The 17344-nt window shown below is 35.9% G+C and overlaps 1 protein-coding gene across 1 annotated transcript in view; it reads right to left on the bottom strand.

The window, feature by feature from the left end:
- Positions 1 to 17344, bottom strand: part of PIGK (phosphatidylinositol glycan anchor biosynthesis class K) — a 104096-nt gene that overhangs the window by 79089 nt on the left and 7663 nt on the right. The window contains exons 4-9 of the mRNA XM_087719448.1: positions 16908 to 17043; positions 15769 to 15880; positions 13415 to 13511; positions 11954 to 12071; positions 10877 to 10987; positions 7022 to 7194 (exon numbers count right to left, since the gene is read on the bottom strand). Of these exons, the coding sequence (XP_087575574.1) occupies positions 7022 to 7194; positions 10877 to 10987; positions 11954 to 12071; positions 13415 to 13511; positions 15769 to 15880; positions 16908 to 17043 (747 nt within the window). The remainder of the gene's footprint in view (positions 1 to 7021; positions 7195 to 10876; positions 10988 to 11953; positions 12072 to 13414; positions 13512 to 15768; positions 15881 to 16907; positions 17044 to 17344) is intronic.

Genomic DNA, 17344 nt, shown 5'->3' with positions numbered 1-17344 from the left:
CATCATGTTAGAAACTGGGAGACCGTGAATTTTAGTTCCACCTTAGTTATAAAACCAGATGTGTGATCTTGGACCAGTCACTTTCTCTCAGCTCTAGGAAGAAGTAATGGCAAACTACTGAAAGCCTACAGGAACAGGGACATGCAGGGAGGCAGGGGAGGCGTGGCATCACCAGTCATGAGGAAAAGGAAAGAATTTTAAAGAATTTTTAAAAAATAATTAAAGCCAAGGTAGTTGCTGCCAGATTCCAAGTCACAGTGACTTGGAGTCTGCTTAGTGTTACCTATAGGAGGAGGCGAGAGAACTATGGGCCTCCTTTGCATAAGCAATTTTTCGTCTTTTAAGAGTTAAGCAAAAATTTCGTATGCAAAGGAGGCACGTATTCTCGTAGAGGGCATTTTTAGAGCCTTTTTAGAGTTCTCTGGGAGCAACTAGCTCAGTCTGACTCAGAGCTCTGGCCTTTCATGAGAGCAGGCAAAAGCAGAGTTGAAATCCTCTCTGAAACAGCTGGAGAAGGTGCGTGTGTGGGGAGGGGGGAGGAATTCAAAAAGTTTGATTGCATGCAGAACCACGTTGCCTTTTCAAATACACACACACAGAGCAGGATAAAAGTATATAAGCCCAGCTTCACTGATTACAAGTTTGAAAAGGCAACGTGATTCACCGGCAATCAAAGGCTCCGATCGGAAGGCAGCAGAGGAAAGGGGGGGTATGGCAGAGGAGCTGCTTTCAAGCCTTTGGAAAATATATCCAATCCAACTTCTGTGTTTGTGTTTGTTTGAGAGTGAGTGAGTGAGAGAGGGATCCAACTTCTCTGTGTACATGTGTCTGTTTGAGAGAGGGGGGAGGGAGGGAGAGAGGGAGGGAGGAAGGAAGGGGAGGGAGAAGAAAAAGAATGGGAAAACTTATTTTACAAGGGGGGAAATGCTGTCACTTTAAATTGGAACTGAGCATGCCTGGCTGTGGAATTCTGGGAGTTGAAGTCCACAAGTCTAGAAAAATTGCTGCCTCACCAGCCATAAAGCTCACCGCACGTGACTGTACAGGAACTTACCCATGCTGTTGCCAGACTTAAGATTAACTCAAAGTCACAATAAATATTATTAATATTAAAGGAGCACATAATTCCTGATTAATTTGGAAACATTTGGTCAGATTGCAGTAAAAACCAATTAAGCAACAAGACCTCAGAACATAGACATTCAATAGGTAAAGGTTCCCCCACTCATGCTAGTCGTTTCTGGCTCTAGGGGCAGTGCTCATCTCCGTTTCTAAGCCGAGGAGCCAACGCTGTCCAAAGACGTCTCTGTGGTCATGTGGCAGGAATGACTAAATACCAAAGGTGCACAGAGCGCTGTTACCTTCCCACCATAGTAATCCTTATTTTTCTACTTGCATTTTTTATGTTCAATAGAGACAATCAAAAAACTAAAACACCTCCTGACCAGCAATCAATACCCAGATAAGAAGACATTAACACCAAGATTAATACTAGACACACAAGCTAGTAAATAAACAACCTAATCAAGGAACCACCAAGAACACTGACAGAGCAAGACATTTGTATATAAACAAAGAGCAAATACCACCACCTTCTAGCGCTGATAGATGTTACCTAGTTGGATAATGAAACTGCAAAAAAACCAACAATCAAGCTCAGAGAGCACCAAGAACTCCCCAAACACACAGACATCACAATAAAAATTTGAATTTCACAATGCTCAAAGTGGGAAAATACTGGTTGTCTTTGACTTATGACCAGAACTGAGCCCAACATTTCTGTTGCTAAGCAAAACATTGTTAAGTAAATTTTGCCTCATTTTATGACCTTTCTTGCCACAGTTGTTAGGTGAATCACTGCAGTGCTTAAGTTAATAAGACAGTTGTTAAGTGAATCTGGCTTCCTTGTAGATTTTGCTGGTCAGAAAATTACAAAAGGTGATCACATGATCCAGGGATATTGCAACCTTCATATACATGAGTCAGTTGCCAAGGGTCTGAATTTTGATCACATGACCATGGGGATGCAGAAATAGTCAGGTGAAAAATGATCATAAGTCACTTTTTTCAGTGTCATAACCTTGAATGGTCACTAAATGAACTGTTGTAAATCAAGGCCTACTTGTATATTTTTACAAATAGTCACCTAGAATATTATGCTAACATTCCGTCATGAGAATTTTGTTAGTTTATTATCCCATTCATCAACCTTCTAAACCAATTTAATATATTGCACGCCACCAATGACATACACCCACCCACAAGCAGTTCTTCCACATTAATACACTTCAGTGATGAAATATTGATGCCAAACAGTCCATTTTAATGAAGAACAGCCCCCTTCCTCCAATATAACATTGTGCAGAATGATGCACGAGATTAGGCAATTTATGGATTAACAGCAAAAGTAGAAAAGGCAAAATTAAAAGGCTACTAAAGTCCCAAGATAGAATTGTGGTATCTTCATGAATTCTTGTGTTTGCTGTAAACTATCCCAGAATTGCTCCTAAGACAGATTTTCTGGACTGCCCCAACATCATCCCACATGAAGCTATATTAAACTCAATGAAACTTAAAAAAAACCACATCTCTAGAATTACACTAATATACAATCAAACATCTCGTGATTCAATCTCCACAGCAAAATGCAGCCTGTGAGAAAAATATACATTTTTTAAAAAATCCACTGCTAATTTCTTTGCGTGTTGAAATTTATTTAAACAATATTTTGTTGAAGTTTGAGATTTTCAGAGAAAACTATTCTGAGAATAAGGAATAACTATGATGTCTCTGTTCAATGATATTGATAAGATTCCCAATGCAAAATATTGGGGAAAATACTAGGTACTATAAGTCACTCCACCAAACAGGAGGAAAAATACACACATACCACTATATATATATACACCTACTCCTCATTTAATGATTTTGTTCACAGCTCAAACACCTTCTAGGTCATTAAACAAAATGGTTGCTGAATGAACACATGACAGAGAAAGAGAGGGAGAGGGGGGAAGGAGAGGAGGAGGAGGAGAGAGAGAAAGATATTGAAAAGGTCATGGTTGCTCTCATCTCTTTCAGATAAATTTCTCTTGTGCAGCTTCACCAGCATTATTCTCACTCCAGTGTACATTGTTAGCAGATGTATATGAAATTTGGTTGTAATTTCATGCATTGGTCAAAAAATTATTGTATTACTGCTGTGTTTGCTAAACAAGTTAAGTGCTAAATGAGGTGTGGTTATATACAAAACCGCTCAGATCCATAAGTATTTTTCAACAGATTCAGGGAGAAGAATTAATTGTAGGCATGAAATGAAATATTGCAAAAATTAAGTAAGTTTAACATTATTTAATTTTGCAAGTATATTCAGTATATTTAATTTTGCAAGTATATTCAGTTTGCATGTTTGTATTTTACACAGGATTTCTTATAGGAGTCCTGTCTATCATTAACCAAAATCAATACGCAATGCTTAGTATCAGTCCAATTTCGGGGTATACTTGTTAAAAATATACAAAGTGTGTAATCTGATTCACTTTGCAGAAACTGATTAGAAAATAAAAATGATTTCTTTTCTTTTTTCTTTCTTTTCTTTTCTTTCTTTTAGTACTAGAAATAGGAGTCCTTCACTGTGACAATCTCTCAAGAGCTTCTGAACAAATGTATCTTCAAATTAGAAGTGAAAAAAATAGTTGTGAATTGGGGACAAATTTGAACATATTGCTTGTATCGGATTTAGAAAAGTAATGGAATTCATTTTCAATAAATTCACAATAAATCATGTCTGAAAAGAAGGAAACAGTACTGAAAGTTGTATGCAGTAGCTATACTGAAACAAGCAGAAGGCTTTCTTTTGGAGAATTTGAACTTAAACTTCTAGGATTATTTGGATGATTATAAAGAAGTTCTTGGGCTACTCAAATTAACTATTACATACATCAGTGAGATATGTATAAATTATTTTATAATAAGCAGACAATCCAAAGCATTAATGATTAATAAAATTATATTCTTAAAATCATACAAAATATCTATCTATACTTTCTAATGTTCATTTTAGTCTTTTTATTCATAATAAAATCTACAACTAGTTTATATGTATTCATCATCAAGATTAGAACTATTACATCCTTTCTCTTAGCTTTCGAGGCACACAACATATCTATTTTCTCTTCTTTCATTTCATTTCATTTATGCCATTTACCAAATTATCCTCTTACATTGTCAATCTTCAATAAGCCAGGTTCATTAGATATTGATCACTGCTGCCCATCATAACTTTGGTCAAATGAGTTTTTCATATTGCACTTCTTAGTAAAACAAAGAAAATGTAGACTAGGTTATGAGCCTTAGTCCTACAAATGCCACCTTTTCTAGTAACAATAAAAACAATCTTAGTCAGTTATCACCCCAAAGCATAAACATAGCCTAGTTTTACCCCAAGCATGTTCATATAATTCTATGCAAGATATGGTATCTAATTTAGTCACTGCTTTGCAAACCTACATCACACCCCACTACTGTGGTGCACTGACATTTAATCAGAGTTTTCAATATGTTTCACCTCTCAAAGCACTTATATATTTGCTCATGTTTCATGTGTTATTTATGTCTCATTGTTCTGCCTTTTTATTTGTACTTCTTTGGGTAAATGTTTGCTTTTTTTCCTCCTTTATCTCCCTCACACATATATAAAATAAGGAAAGGAAATGTTATAGTGGCCATTGTCTTGAGTCACACTCAAACCAAGGAGATCCAGATAGAAATTCCCATACATGCTTGCACTGAGTGATTATTCCCATAATATAGAGTCACTTCAGGAGGATAAAAAGCCGGTATCTTGCATGATGGAATTAAATAGAATAAATAACATACATTTATTCTATAAACAAGATTAAAAGTTAACATTTCATACTGCAAATACTAAAGGCCTGATCTAAAAAAAGATCTAATTATTACTTTGAAAAAGATAAATTACTTCAAAAATGAAATATGAAACCTTGTTGATATGTGCAACACATTTTTGTAGTCTATGCCAACTTGTAGATAAAAAAGGACAAAACCACTTTTTTTATCCCAAGAGCTCCCAACAGATGGCAACATAAGACCGCATATAAATTCAGCTTGTTGCCTGAAAATGAACATTCCATAAATGTTACATACATCAGATGAATCCTTCTCTACCTTTTATTTCTCTCCCAAACCCACCAATCAAAAATGCGGAGGCAATATTTTGATTATGCTATATAGATATATGCTTACAAATTCTGCTGCATACTTGCAGGTTTTCCCATTTATTTAAGATGAATCTGAGTCTCCAAGAATTGGAAACTGATTTATACATAAAAGTTATTGTCACTACTTGCATCTGTTTATTATACTCCATTAAAGATTATGATTCTGAATTCACAAACTCTGCTTTTGTACTGGAACTCAAATTGTTTATGGTTTCTAACTGTAAGGAAAAACACACACATACTGTATAAAATTCTCACAATGATTGTCCCAGTTCTCCATACTTACACCCAGTAGATATTTGATATCCTGGCATCCAGCTACAGGCATATCTCGGATATATTGTGAGTTTGATTCCAAGATTATCACAATAAACGAATATTGCAATGAAGCAAGGCACATTAATTTTTCTGTTTCCATGCATTTAAAACAGTAATTCTCAACCTGTGGGTCAGGACCCCTTTGGGGGTCGAATGACCCTTTCACAGGGATCGCCTAAGACCATCGTAAAACCACAAATTTTCGATAGTCTTAGGAACCGAGCCTCCAATTTTATGGTTGGGGGTCATCACAACATGAGGAATTGTATTAAAATGTTGCGGCATTGGGAAGGTTGAGAACCATTGATTTAAAAGTTACATTGCAACAGCTTTATGTCTAAAAATGTACATATCTTAATTAAAACATAATTGATAAAAATGCTAATCATCATCTGATTAATAATAATGAAAAAGGCTGAAATATTGCAGATTGCAAGAATTATCAAAATGTGGCACAGACAGAAACTGAGCAAATGCTGTTGGAAAATTAGCACAATAGATATGCTTGACACGGGATTAGCACAAATCTTCAATTTGTAAAAAAAATAAAAAATAAAATCCACAACGCACAACAAATCAAAGCACACAAAAAAAGGCATACTATTTGCCTGCATAGAGATGGGCCTAGATTTACAACCGTTCATTTAATAACTGTTCAGAGTTACCACACACTGAAAAAAGGGCGTTAAAACTAATCCTCAAAGTTACAACTATCACAGCATCTCTACAATCATTGGTATTCGGGAGGTATTTATGACAGAGTCATAGGATGGTCATTTGTTAGTAACCCTAACCTTCCCAGCTGGTGACAAACAAAGTCAATGGGAGAAAACAGATTTATTTTACAACTCCAGATTCACAATCAATCTTTCACACACAAAAAGTAGTAAATCAGGTGCAACTCATTTAACAATTGCTTTACTTAGCAACGGAAATTCTGGTCCCAATTATGGTCATAGGTCAAGGACTACTTGTACTCCATATTTTATATTCTCTCTTCATATATTCTTATTGTGATGTAGCTTTATGAGTATTACTGTTCTGAATACCAATGTTTTATGAATGCTTTATTCCATACAGAGAAGCATCTAACATTCTCGTCATTACTTTTTGGGGGGGTGAGATAAATTTTAGATTTCCAGTGTTCATCAAACATGAGCCTTGAGGCTTTCAAATATTTTATCTTACTTTCTTAGTGATTTTTAAATCAATATACTATCATCATGCATGCCCCATTGCATCCTCTATTCCTGCAGTTCCCAAGAAACAACGCACAAAACCCAAAATATACACACACAAAAATACTCTCCAATGAATGTTTACAGTCTCTTCCTGAACACCACCTAGAATCTTTTTGCAGTAACGTTATTTATATATATATATATATATATATATATATATATATATATATATATATATATATATGAATGAATATCTGAGCTTCAAAAAATAAACCCAAATACCTTATTTCTGCAGGTGCCAAATTAGGATCCAGAGAAACTGTCTCAGTTGTAATTTCCACTTTTCGTACACTCCCAAAAAAATCAGTTATCAAGACATTGTCAGGATTTCTCTGAAACAGATCTGTCCGGTGTCCAGGTGTTGATACACACAAACTTTTAGGGCATACCTGAAACTATAAAGAAGGCATTTCATTTGAAATCTTCATGAAAACCTTTACTGCATTTCTGTTCCCAACTAGGTGTTTGTCCCTACAGTGATCATCCAATACCTCTATACAACTTATGACATGGTTTTCCAATTCCCCAGTAGGAATAATATTGGCATCTAGATAGTTTTATTCATTTTTAGAGTGAAAGGATTAATTTAACATAACTGACAAACCAGATTTCTATCACTGGTACCTTGTTACAGAGTTATAAGTATTATAAGTATTTCCACTCCAAATTACAGATTCCAATTATTTGAATAATTTTCTAGAAATTCCATAATTTGGTGTCATATTAAAATCCATTTACCTACAAACCAATCAAATCCTAGTTGGAAATCAGCAGTTTCTAAAAATGACTGTTTGCCTCAATCAAAGAGTATAAAGAACAAAGCAAAAATACAATATTCAAGCAGAGGACATAATTCTCTCTCTCTCTCTCTCTCTCTCTCTCTCTCTCTCTCTCTCTCTCTCTCTCTCTCTCTCTCTCTCTCTCTCTCTCTATCTATCTCTCTCTCTATCTCTATCTATCTATCTATCAATTAATTTAGAAACACACCCATCTTGCTTGCAATCCCATTAGCTAAACTCTACAAATGATCCTAAAACCAAAGCAAAAATACAATATTCAAGCAGAGGACATAATTCTCTCTCTCTCTCTCTCTCTCTCTCTCTCTCTCTCTCTCTCTCTCTCTCTCTCTCTCTCTCTCTCTCTCTCTCTCTCTATCTATCTATCTATCTATCTCTCTCTCTATCTCTATCTATCTATCTATCAATTAATTTAGAAACACACCCATCTTGCTTGCAATCCCATTAGCTAAACTCTACAAATGATCCTAAAACCATTTATTTATCCCATATGTGCTAGGAGAAATGAATCAACAATATTTAATGGGGGCACCTATAGAAATGTGAACAGGGTTATAACTATGTTTTATACTAGATATCAAAAAATAAAATAAAATTTAAAACTGTTAAAACTGAAGTCCTTGTAAATCTGCTATAAGATCGGCAAATTGTACACTAATTTCTAACTTGCTGGCCCATATTCACAATATTTCCAAGATGACATTTTATTTATCGGTTAATTCTATGGTTTCTAGTAAGTTAATGGATTCCAGAAAACACAAAATTTATTATGAGACAAACTTGTTCAGAATGAAATGAATGGAATGGAATGGAATGTTTATCATTATAATACAGGTCGTCCTCAACTTATGACTGTTCACTTAGTAACCATTCAAAGTTGCAACAAAGCCCTTCAGACATACTTCCCAGTTTTAAGGTTCCAATGGCTTCGCCCCCCCCCCCCAATACTCATGTGATGATATTATGGGTGCTTGGCACAGTCCCAAGTTTACAACTGTTTGCAGAATCCTTCTGTCACATGACCATGATTTTTGGCATTTTTTTGGCAAAAAGCAGTATTTCCTTCCAATTTCTGGCAAAAATGCCCTTTCAGGAAATCACTTAATGATTGCCAGATTCCCTAATCACTGGTACAACAACAGTCATAAAATCAGGGATGGTCACATTTAACCACCATGACTTACAAAGGTAACTCCAGGCTCAATTATGGTTGTGGCCGTGGCGCAGTGGTTAGGGTGCAGTACTGCAGGCCACTTCAGCTGACTGTTATCTGCAGTTCAGCGGTTCAAATCTCACCGGCTCAAGGTTGACTCAGCCTTCCATCCTTCTGAGGTGGGTGAAATGAGGACCCAGACTGTGGGGGCAATTTGCTGACTCAATTTGCTAAAAATCTGTAAACTGCTTAGGGAGGGCTGAAAGCCCTATGAAGCGGTATATAAGTCTAATTAATAAATAATTATCTGTATATCATTCATTCTTCCAATTATTCCCCATATATATATATATATCCTTTAAAAATATTTTTGTCTGATTTAATAATGAAACTTCTTTCTCAGATGGTTGCTTACTCAGTTCTATATCAGCATCAAGCTTGGCAATGTGAGATGTTTACTGCAAAGTTGATGCCATCTTTTCTAGTGACAAGATAACCTGCAACCGCATCTGTAAACTTCAATACTAAATGATTTTACACAGCTGCTCTCTCATGTGAAAAAAGGCTTTGAGATTTAGGTTCACAACTCATATCATTTGGCATAGTACGTTAAGCAAGATTGGATTTAAAGAGGACATCACTCAAATCTGCAAAACAGGATATGAGTGGGTAGCATGTGCAAAAGAACCTTTTGCTTAACATAATATGAAAGATTTGGAGAGACAAGCTAATCCTTATCTATTAATATATGAATATATATTGCTGCTTCATATCACCTGGCTATACACATGTATGCAGAATTTCCATTTAGGTAAAAAAAAATCTCTTCTAAAAGATCATATATGGAAAAATGGCCAGGAGTCTGTCTTCTCCTTAGGAATCAGGGGAAAATTTTCATCATATGCAGACTGATTTGCTATATAGCACTCTAACCCTAACCACACCACTGAATACTTAGCGCTCTGCTGCATAATTCCAATTTTAAGAAGGCTTTCAGAAGAAATATGGTCCTAAATTTCCTGACCATATTAACATTTCAAATAAATGAAAAAAAGGTTCCTAAGCAGAGTGAGAATCCTTCACAATTCAGTGAGATATTTTTCTAAACGGGGAGGGGAACCATGCTTAGGATTGGATTCTGAATGTTGCTAGTTATTTACCTCACACAAGCAGGGGTAGCTAATTAATTTTCCCAAGAAGCCAGATGAGATTAATGATTGATTGTATGGCATATTTACATCGTATTTCTGTAAAAAGGAACTGAGAAACTGGGACTGTTGTGGAAGGCCATGTGTCCCCTACCACCGATGCCCCGCCCTGCTCTCTGCTGCTAACCCCCTGCCGAAGACCCACCCCCTGCCAATGATTTTTCACCTCCAAGGCTGCCAGAACCTGCCCCACACTGCTGAGAGCCAGATTGGGACTGCCCATAGGCCATAAAATGTCCAGATCCCTTCCATTGGCAGATATATTGGCTTTCTTCTACTAGTCAAATCCATGGCGCTATCTCATATCATGAAATTATTTGCTTTATTACACAGGACCTTTCCAGTACCACAACCAAAAATCTTCCTAGCAACTACAAACTTGATTCTTTAATTAGAGATGGCAGTCACATCTTTTGTTCATTGAGATTTATGTTCTACCAATCACTTATGCTTCTTTTTTACACTCTGCAATTAATTCTTACATTTAACTTCAATCAAGGCTAAGATGTTTTTCAGCTTGAGTCAGGAATCAAGCAATGTTCTGAATCTTGCATAATATAACTTTTTAATATAATTGAGCTGAAAGACAGTATTGTAGGCTATCTAGAAACAATTCAAACTTCAGCGTAGAGTGGTTATAATGAAAAACACAGATTTGCTACTAAGATTCCATGCTGTAAGAGGATTATTTTTTTAATAAGATAATGTAGATTTAAGCCCTAGATTTAAGGCTAATTTAACTTGAGCAAATCTCATTTTTGGCGTTTAAAACTAGAAAAAAAATATTTTCTTCACAACTTGATGCAATAGTGACAATGGGGAAAATAGGAATGGATGTTAAAAGGATTATATAAAATTATACAAAACACACAGCTTTCCAGTAGCGGTTTCATGAATAGCAAGTTAAATAAGTATTTACCAGGTCATTCATATTCGTCTGGCTTGCTGGGTTAATTTCTTCTAAAAATTCCAAGACGTAAAATGTATATCTATCCATCAAATGGACACCAATGCCAAGATCTGGTTGATGCTTCAAAAAGAGAATGTTGTTATAAATACCAAATTTACTATATATAAATGTTTAGCAATGAAAACTGAACAACACAATCTTATATCTACATCCTCGATCAACAGCTGATTAACCTCCCAAACTATGAATTGCTACTATGGAGTACAGAAAGGAACACAAATAAATAAGGCCAAGCAAAATACTGTATATGAATGTGCTGGAAAAGAACTATATAGAGCTGAACACTAACTCTATATTTCAATATGTTCAGACTAAGAGAAAGACAGCAATCCTTTACCTGCTTCTCTTCATCTTTCATTGAGAGTGACACAGTTCTGTAGAAATGCTTTTAACCAGAGGTGGGTTCCTACCGGTTCAGGTCAGTTTGGCCGAACCAATAGTGGTTTGGCAGCCTGTGTAGCTGGAACTGACAGCAACCCAGGCCTGCCATGCCCCTGAACCAGTTCTGTGGGGCCACCCTCATGATTTTTGGTCTGCGCATCTGCAGAACAATTGTAATTGCACAGATTTAATTTTATTTCTTTTTTTAATGTTTTGTGCATGTGCAGACCTATTTTTGTGCAAGTGTGAACTGAAGCGTGCACACACACAAAAAATTTTGCATGCACCGAACCTGCAGTAATGCCGGGAGCAACCCACCCCTGCTTTTAGCCCTCCACAATATGCAATGAAATATACCAAAGTTCTCAAAAAAGGATTGTAAAAGTCATGACTTCCTGGAAGGTTGTAAATAACTCAGAGTCATAATTTCACTTGCATTTTTAAAAAATCTTGCTTTTCTTTATAGCAGTATTATTAATGAGTACTATTCATTTAAAACAAATTCTCATTCCATTATAAATGCAGTATTTTCTAGCAGAAACAAGATTCCTATTAAATCTTATACAGCTAGATATCCACCAAACTAGGAGAGATTTTCATTTGCTGTTATCTATATATAGTTAACATGTGAAATGATACACTTACAGAAAGTGAATCTTCTCCAACTTGGCTGCTAGCCAAAGCCATTATATTGGGAGAATAAAACCGCTCGTACATCGATGCTCCTTGGCATGTATCAATGATAAATAGCAGTTCATTGTACCTAGAAGGGGGAAAAAAAGAATCTTTATGCCTGTTTATGCCAGCTGGCCCCTAAGCCTTCCACAATAATCAAGCACAACAAAATGTCCAGATAAAAAGTAAAGCCCTTACTAGTATATAAGAGATAAGTCATATCTTCTTTTATCCATCAGCTGTGCTCACTTCATCCAGCCTTGTAAACAAAATGCTACTTTAAAATAAAGTCTTCCTGGAGATTTGACCTCCAGGATTTTTGCCATTAACAGACAATAATTTACCTTTATAAACTATCCAGTTTTATCACCACTGCATAGAAAAATAGTACTGGTGATTAAATACACAATCCAAGGTGTGTTTTATTCAAAAGTAAAATCCTGAAATCTTACACTAACCATGTCAATATAAACTTATTTAAATCTTGTGTAGGCTTCCTTTTGCAAAGGATCTGTCTGATCACTCAGAACCAAAATAACAAAGATTTTTGATTACTATTTCCTTTGATTAACTATTATGCAAGATTACATATACTTTTTGATTTATAGAGATCTGCATATATATTTCGCAAGATCTTCAATGATGTTTCAATTTTAAAAGGGCCCCACCATTAGGAAAGAAAAACCCTGTTTTTATCTTGCTGCAGTTGGGTTCATGAAACCAATATAAACTTACTCTTACAACCCTGGATAGGTTTGCTGAAATCTCTCATATTTGTAAGTTGAGTTGCATAGCAAAGTACCTCTTTCAATATATTTGAATAGCCCTGATATCTAAGATTTAACTCTTATAGCAGTGATGGCGAACCTTTTCAGCACCAAGTGCCCAAACTGGAATGAGCACCAGAAACCCGAAGAGCAGCTGGCGACAGCGCACATGCCCACAGAGAGGACTTTGCATGCCACCTCTGGCAAGCGTGCCATAGGTTCGCCATCACATCCTTATACCTTGGATGCCAGGTGGTATTTTAAAGATCAGTGATGCAAATGACTCAATAGATCAAACCAGTCAATCAAAAACAAGCACCAGCTTTGACAGACATTTCTGGACAGAGGATATTGCAAGGGCCCGGTCGGTTCATAACTTGCCTTGTATAGAGGACCTTAATGCTTAGCTGTACAATCTGCTAGAAGTACATTATCCATAATATCATAAAAGGTAAAAATGCGAAGTGTTAATGCAGATGGTGACAGTGCTGTTAATTGTAAGGGAGAATAACTGACCAATTAAGACTTGCTGTAACAGTATATGATTAAAACCTATGGTTGCAAATAAATGTACTAAATGAAATGAAAATTGAAAATACATTCTGGGTAGATCAGAAAAGGCAGAAAAATGCAGGCACGCTAGAAAGCAGGGGTTAGAAATTACCTCCTTTTCTGCCACATTTGTTCAAAGGCATCAGCGAGTTCCACATTCGTGATTTCTTCCGAATCTTGAAATTTCAAGAAACCATTCCCACCATGACCTTGGTGAAGAAAAAAAAAAGTCAGGATATTCTCAAAAATATTCTCTGAAACCTTCAAACAAAACAGTTGGCATCCAACTATAATAATGCATAAATATGCTCTCACCCACCAAGGCAAGCAAAGGGTAAGCAATTGCTTTGTCCTTTGGAACTCAGCCTGAGCAAGCTGAGAAGCCCAATCAATTCACATTTAACATTTAAGAAGTCTGTATTACCCACATCCCTCCAAACCTCCCCTGAGTCACTGCAACTACTAATTTATATGCAGCCACACATCTTCAATTCTCTTTTAGATCTGGATTTCCAGAATAATAATATATACTGTAGTAACAAGCTATGTTAGAACAATTCCTATAGCCCTTGAGCATAGTGTTTAATCCATATTTACAGACATTTTTTAAAAAGTATGATTTGCTGAATAAACCACTGACTTGCAACATGCACAAAGGATCTCAGTATCCCTTTGGCCGTGCAGATCCCAGGAGTGCATAGGAATAAATTTTTAAATGAGGGTGGGATTGGGGGGGGGGGGACTGATGTGTTGCTTTTTCCTTGTGTAGCTACATAATATGCAATTGAAGACCAATTCTTGCGCTGACTGTATTTTAAAATCCTAGTTTTACCCAATACACATCGATGACTGATTGCAATAGAAGTATTTTAATGTGATAACAAAGAATGATGGAAACAGTTACTAAGGCTATGTTTCTGATTGTGCATGAATCATTGCCTATAATGAATATTAATAAAGACAGGGCTTGTATTAGGCTTTTCTACAGAAGACAAGTATGAGATAAAGTCCCTCTGGGATTTCTACAGTTCTCACTGGGCCCTTATTTAAACAAGCCTTATCTAAACCTGGCTATTTCCAGAGTCAGAGTGATGATGGCTCCTTTGAGGGATATCCTTGTCTTTTGAGTAACTATTGGATTTTTTTCAGACTTTCTCCTTTTATTATATAACTAGCCAATAACCCAGGGCTACCCAGATATTTATTTATAGGGGGAAAATGTCCAGACCAAACATAATTTCTAATATTGGATTTTCCCCCTTACCAGAGGGAGCCGTGAAGCCGTTACCATGACAACTCCACTGCGCTGCACAGTAGAAGCCATTTTACAGCAGTACAATAGAATCCATTTTAAGGCACAACAGGCTGTATCTTAACAGAACACATACCCCGAGCGGTTTTAGGGGTGTCTTACCCCCACAGTGTTTTTTCCAGAGTTATGATGGAACATACACACACAGAGCTATATATATTAAGTATCTGTGACTTAACCCTTACCCTAACATTGGTAAGCTATAAATCAAGAATTAGGATAGTATGTGGATCTGTCCACTGTGTGATGCATCAATTAGCAACATAATTACATTGGCCTTTTTCAAACTGATGCAAATGGCTATTTTAGATGGTTATGAAGCGTTTGAATGTTTATTGACCACTGCTGAGATTCTGAGAACTAAGTCCAACCCATACAATCAAACTAAGTTACTCCACACATACAATCAAACAAACAAATTTCCAAGACAGCTTACTCTAGATATCTGAGACTCTTAAAAGCTGAACCCATTCTATATTTAATTCACTATTCAAGGGTTCAAGATCAATTGCAGGCATGTTATTTATATTTCAGGAATTAGACAGATTAGCACTGGTTTTTCAATGCCTCAATATACATATACACTGCACAGCTTCAATTCACAAGAGACATCTAGTTTCAATTTTCCTGATACAGACATGTCTTTAGCCATTCTAATACAGGTAGTCCTTTACTTATGACCACAACTAAGCCCAAAATTTCCACTGCTAAGCAGGACAGTAATTAAGTGAATTTTGCCCCATTTTACAACCTTTCTTGCCACCATTGAGCGAATCATTACAGTTGCTAAATTAGTAACATGGTGGTTAAGTGAATTTGGCTCCCCCATTGACTTTGTTTGTCTGAAGGTCAAAAAATGTGATCATTACAACCATCATAAATTCCAGTGGCAAAGCAATTTTGATCACGTGACCATGAGGATGAAACAAGTCATAAGTATGAAAAACTGTTATTTTTCATGTGTCATTGTAACTTTGAATGGTCAGTAAACAAATGGTTTCAACTGTGAACTACTTGTAAATGTACCAATGAGTAAGCTACACAGGAAATATGCAGTCTCAAAGCAGAACAAATTAGTCCAATTGTCAAGGCTGTGGAAATATTTCCATTATTATTATTATTACTATAGGAAATGCCAAATAAAATACAATTACCTGTCATATATATGAGAATATTGCTTCTGTCATCAGAAAGCAAACGTTTGGAACGAGGCGCACTTGCTGGTATTCGGCCTGTTAACACTCTCAAAAAATTTTCCACGGTAACCTAAACGAGACAGCATCCTGTTTAGAGTTTGCATTTAATCATAAAGGCATTATTTTCAAACGAACTGTCCAACAAAATATACACTACTGCATATTACAGCTCATTAATGTATTAGCTCACGCTAAGTCGTCATATTTCAGCCTCCATAATATATATTCAGTGCTTTGAACACCTGTCAAACTTTATTATTTTATCTCTGGGAACAATTTCAACATTTTTTTTACCATCAACATAACTGAGTTGCCATGGAAAAATGCTCATAATCATATTTTAAAGCTTTATATTCTGCATGACAATTATGGAAAACAATATTCCAGTGATTAAAAGTATTTGATCATAAATTATCCATCTGGTCAGCAAAAAAAAAAAAAAAATCCTACTATGAAATCTCAAAACATCACACCTACTAGCTCTGAAAATAATTTTCTAAGGTTCCAAAAGTAGTTAGAAAACCATAGTGTCAATAACTAACAATGCTCAAAATCTCAACTCCTCTACAGGTACTGTAATCCTCATTTAGCAGGAATTGGAACTGGCAGGTATGTCTTTAAGCAAAGTGGTTGCTAAGTGGGAGTTCATGTGACTATGTCTGTACTTTCCAGCTCAGAACAAGAATAATCCATTTCACTCCTCTAGTCTTTAGTCAAGAGTAATAAAATTCTGAGTTTTGTGGTTGGATCCATGAGTCTTCCATACCTACTTTAAAAGGTTTAGGTGGAGTCATCACTATCGGTATGTTCAACTATTAATCATGGGGAAAATATATCAATTTTCAGGTATTGAATATATCTCACAGATTAAACGATGATTTGACTAGATTTGGTAGGCTAAACATTTTGATGCAAGAACATGTGAAGACTGGAAACTCAATACGTTATTCTGAATGTGTTCCGTGTTTCTAATTGTACTGAAGAACATCTCTGAGGCCCAAGAAGTTGCAGGTTCTCATGAAATCAATGGACTTAAATGTTGTCTCCTTCCTCATCACCTTTCTACATTTTAATACGGAATGTATTTAAGAATTAACCTCATAATTTCGGTAATCCACTTCCACGTCATCTCCGTAGACATTCAGTTCCATGTTTTTGTGACTAAACACAGTGGCTGGAACCGGATTTCTTGGATTGCAGGCCATATCATCTGCTAGCATTAAAACTATATGACTAAATGGGAAGAAAATAAATGAATTTGGATACACAATTTGAGTGCAGTAACAACACAAAGCCTCAAATAAACATACATGTTCTGCTAACTTTGAAAGGCTGTTTAATAACTGTAATCCTCTTTTCTATGCAAGGCATTTTGTGACTAAGCCAAAACTTAACACAGAATGAAGAAATAGCTTTTAAAAGTTAATAAGGCTAACATTACTGTATTTGCATATGAATTCAATTCTATGCAATTCATGAAACTCAATAATACTTCAAATAGGCGTTTGGCTCACCCTAAAAATCAATCTGGGTT

This window comes from Thamnophis sirtalis, unplaced genomic scaffold, assembly GCF_051295495.1.
Source record: "Thamnophis sirtalis isolate CommonGarterSnake01/CBP01778 unplaced genomic scaffold, rThaSir2_p1.2 scaffold_7, whole genome shotgun sequence".
Classification (NCBI taxonomy): domain Eukaryota; kingdom Metazoa; phylum Chordata; class Lepidosauria; order Squamata; family Natricidae; genus Thamnophis; species Thamnophis sirtalis.
This window is presented reverse-complemented; position numbering and strand designations above follow the sequence as displayed.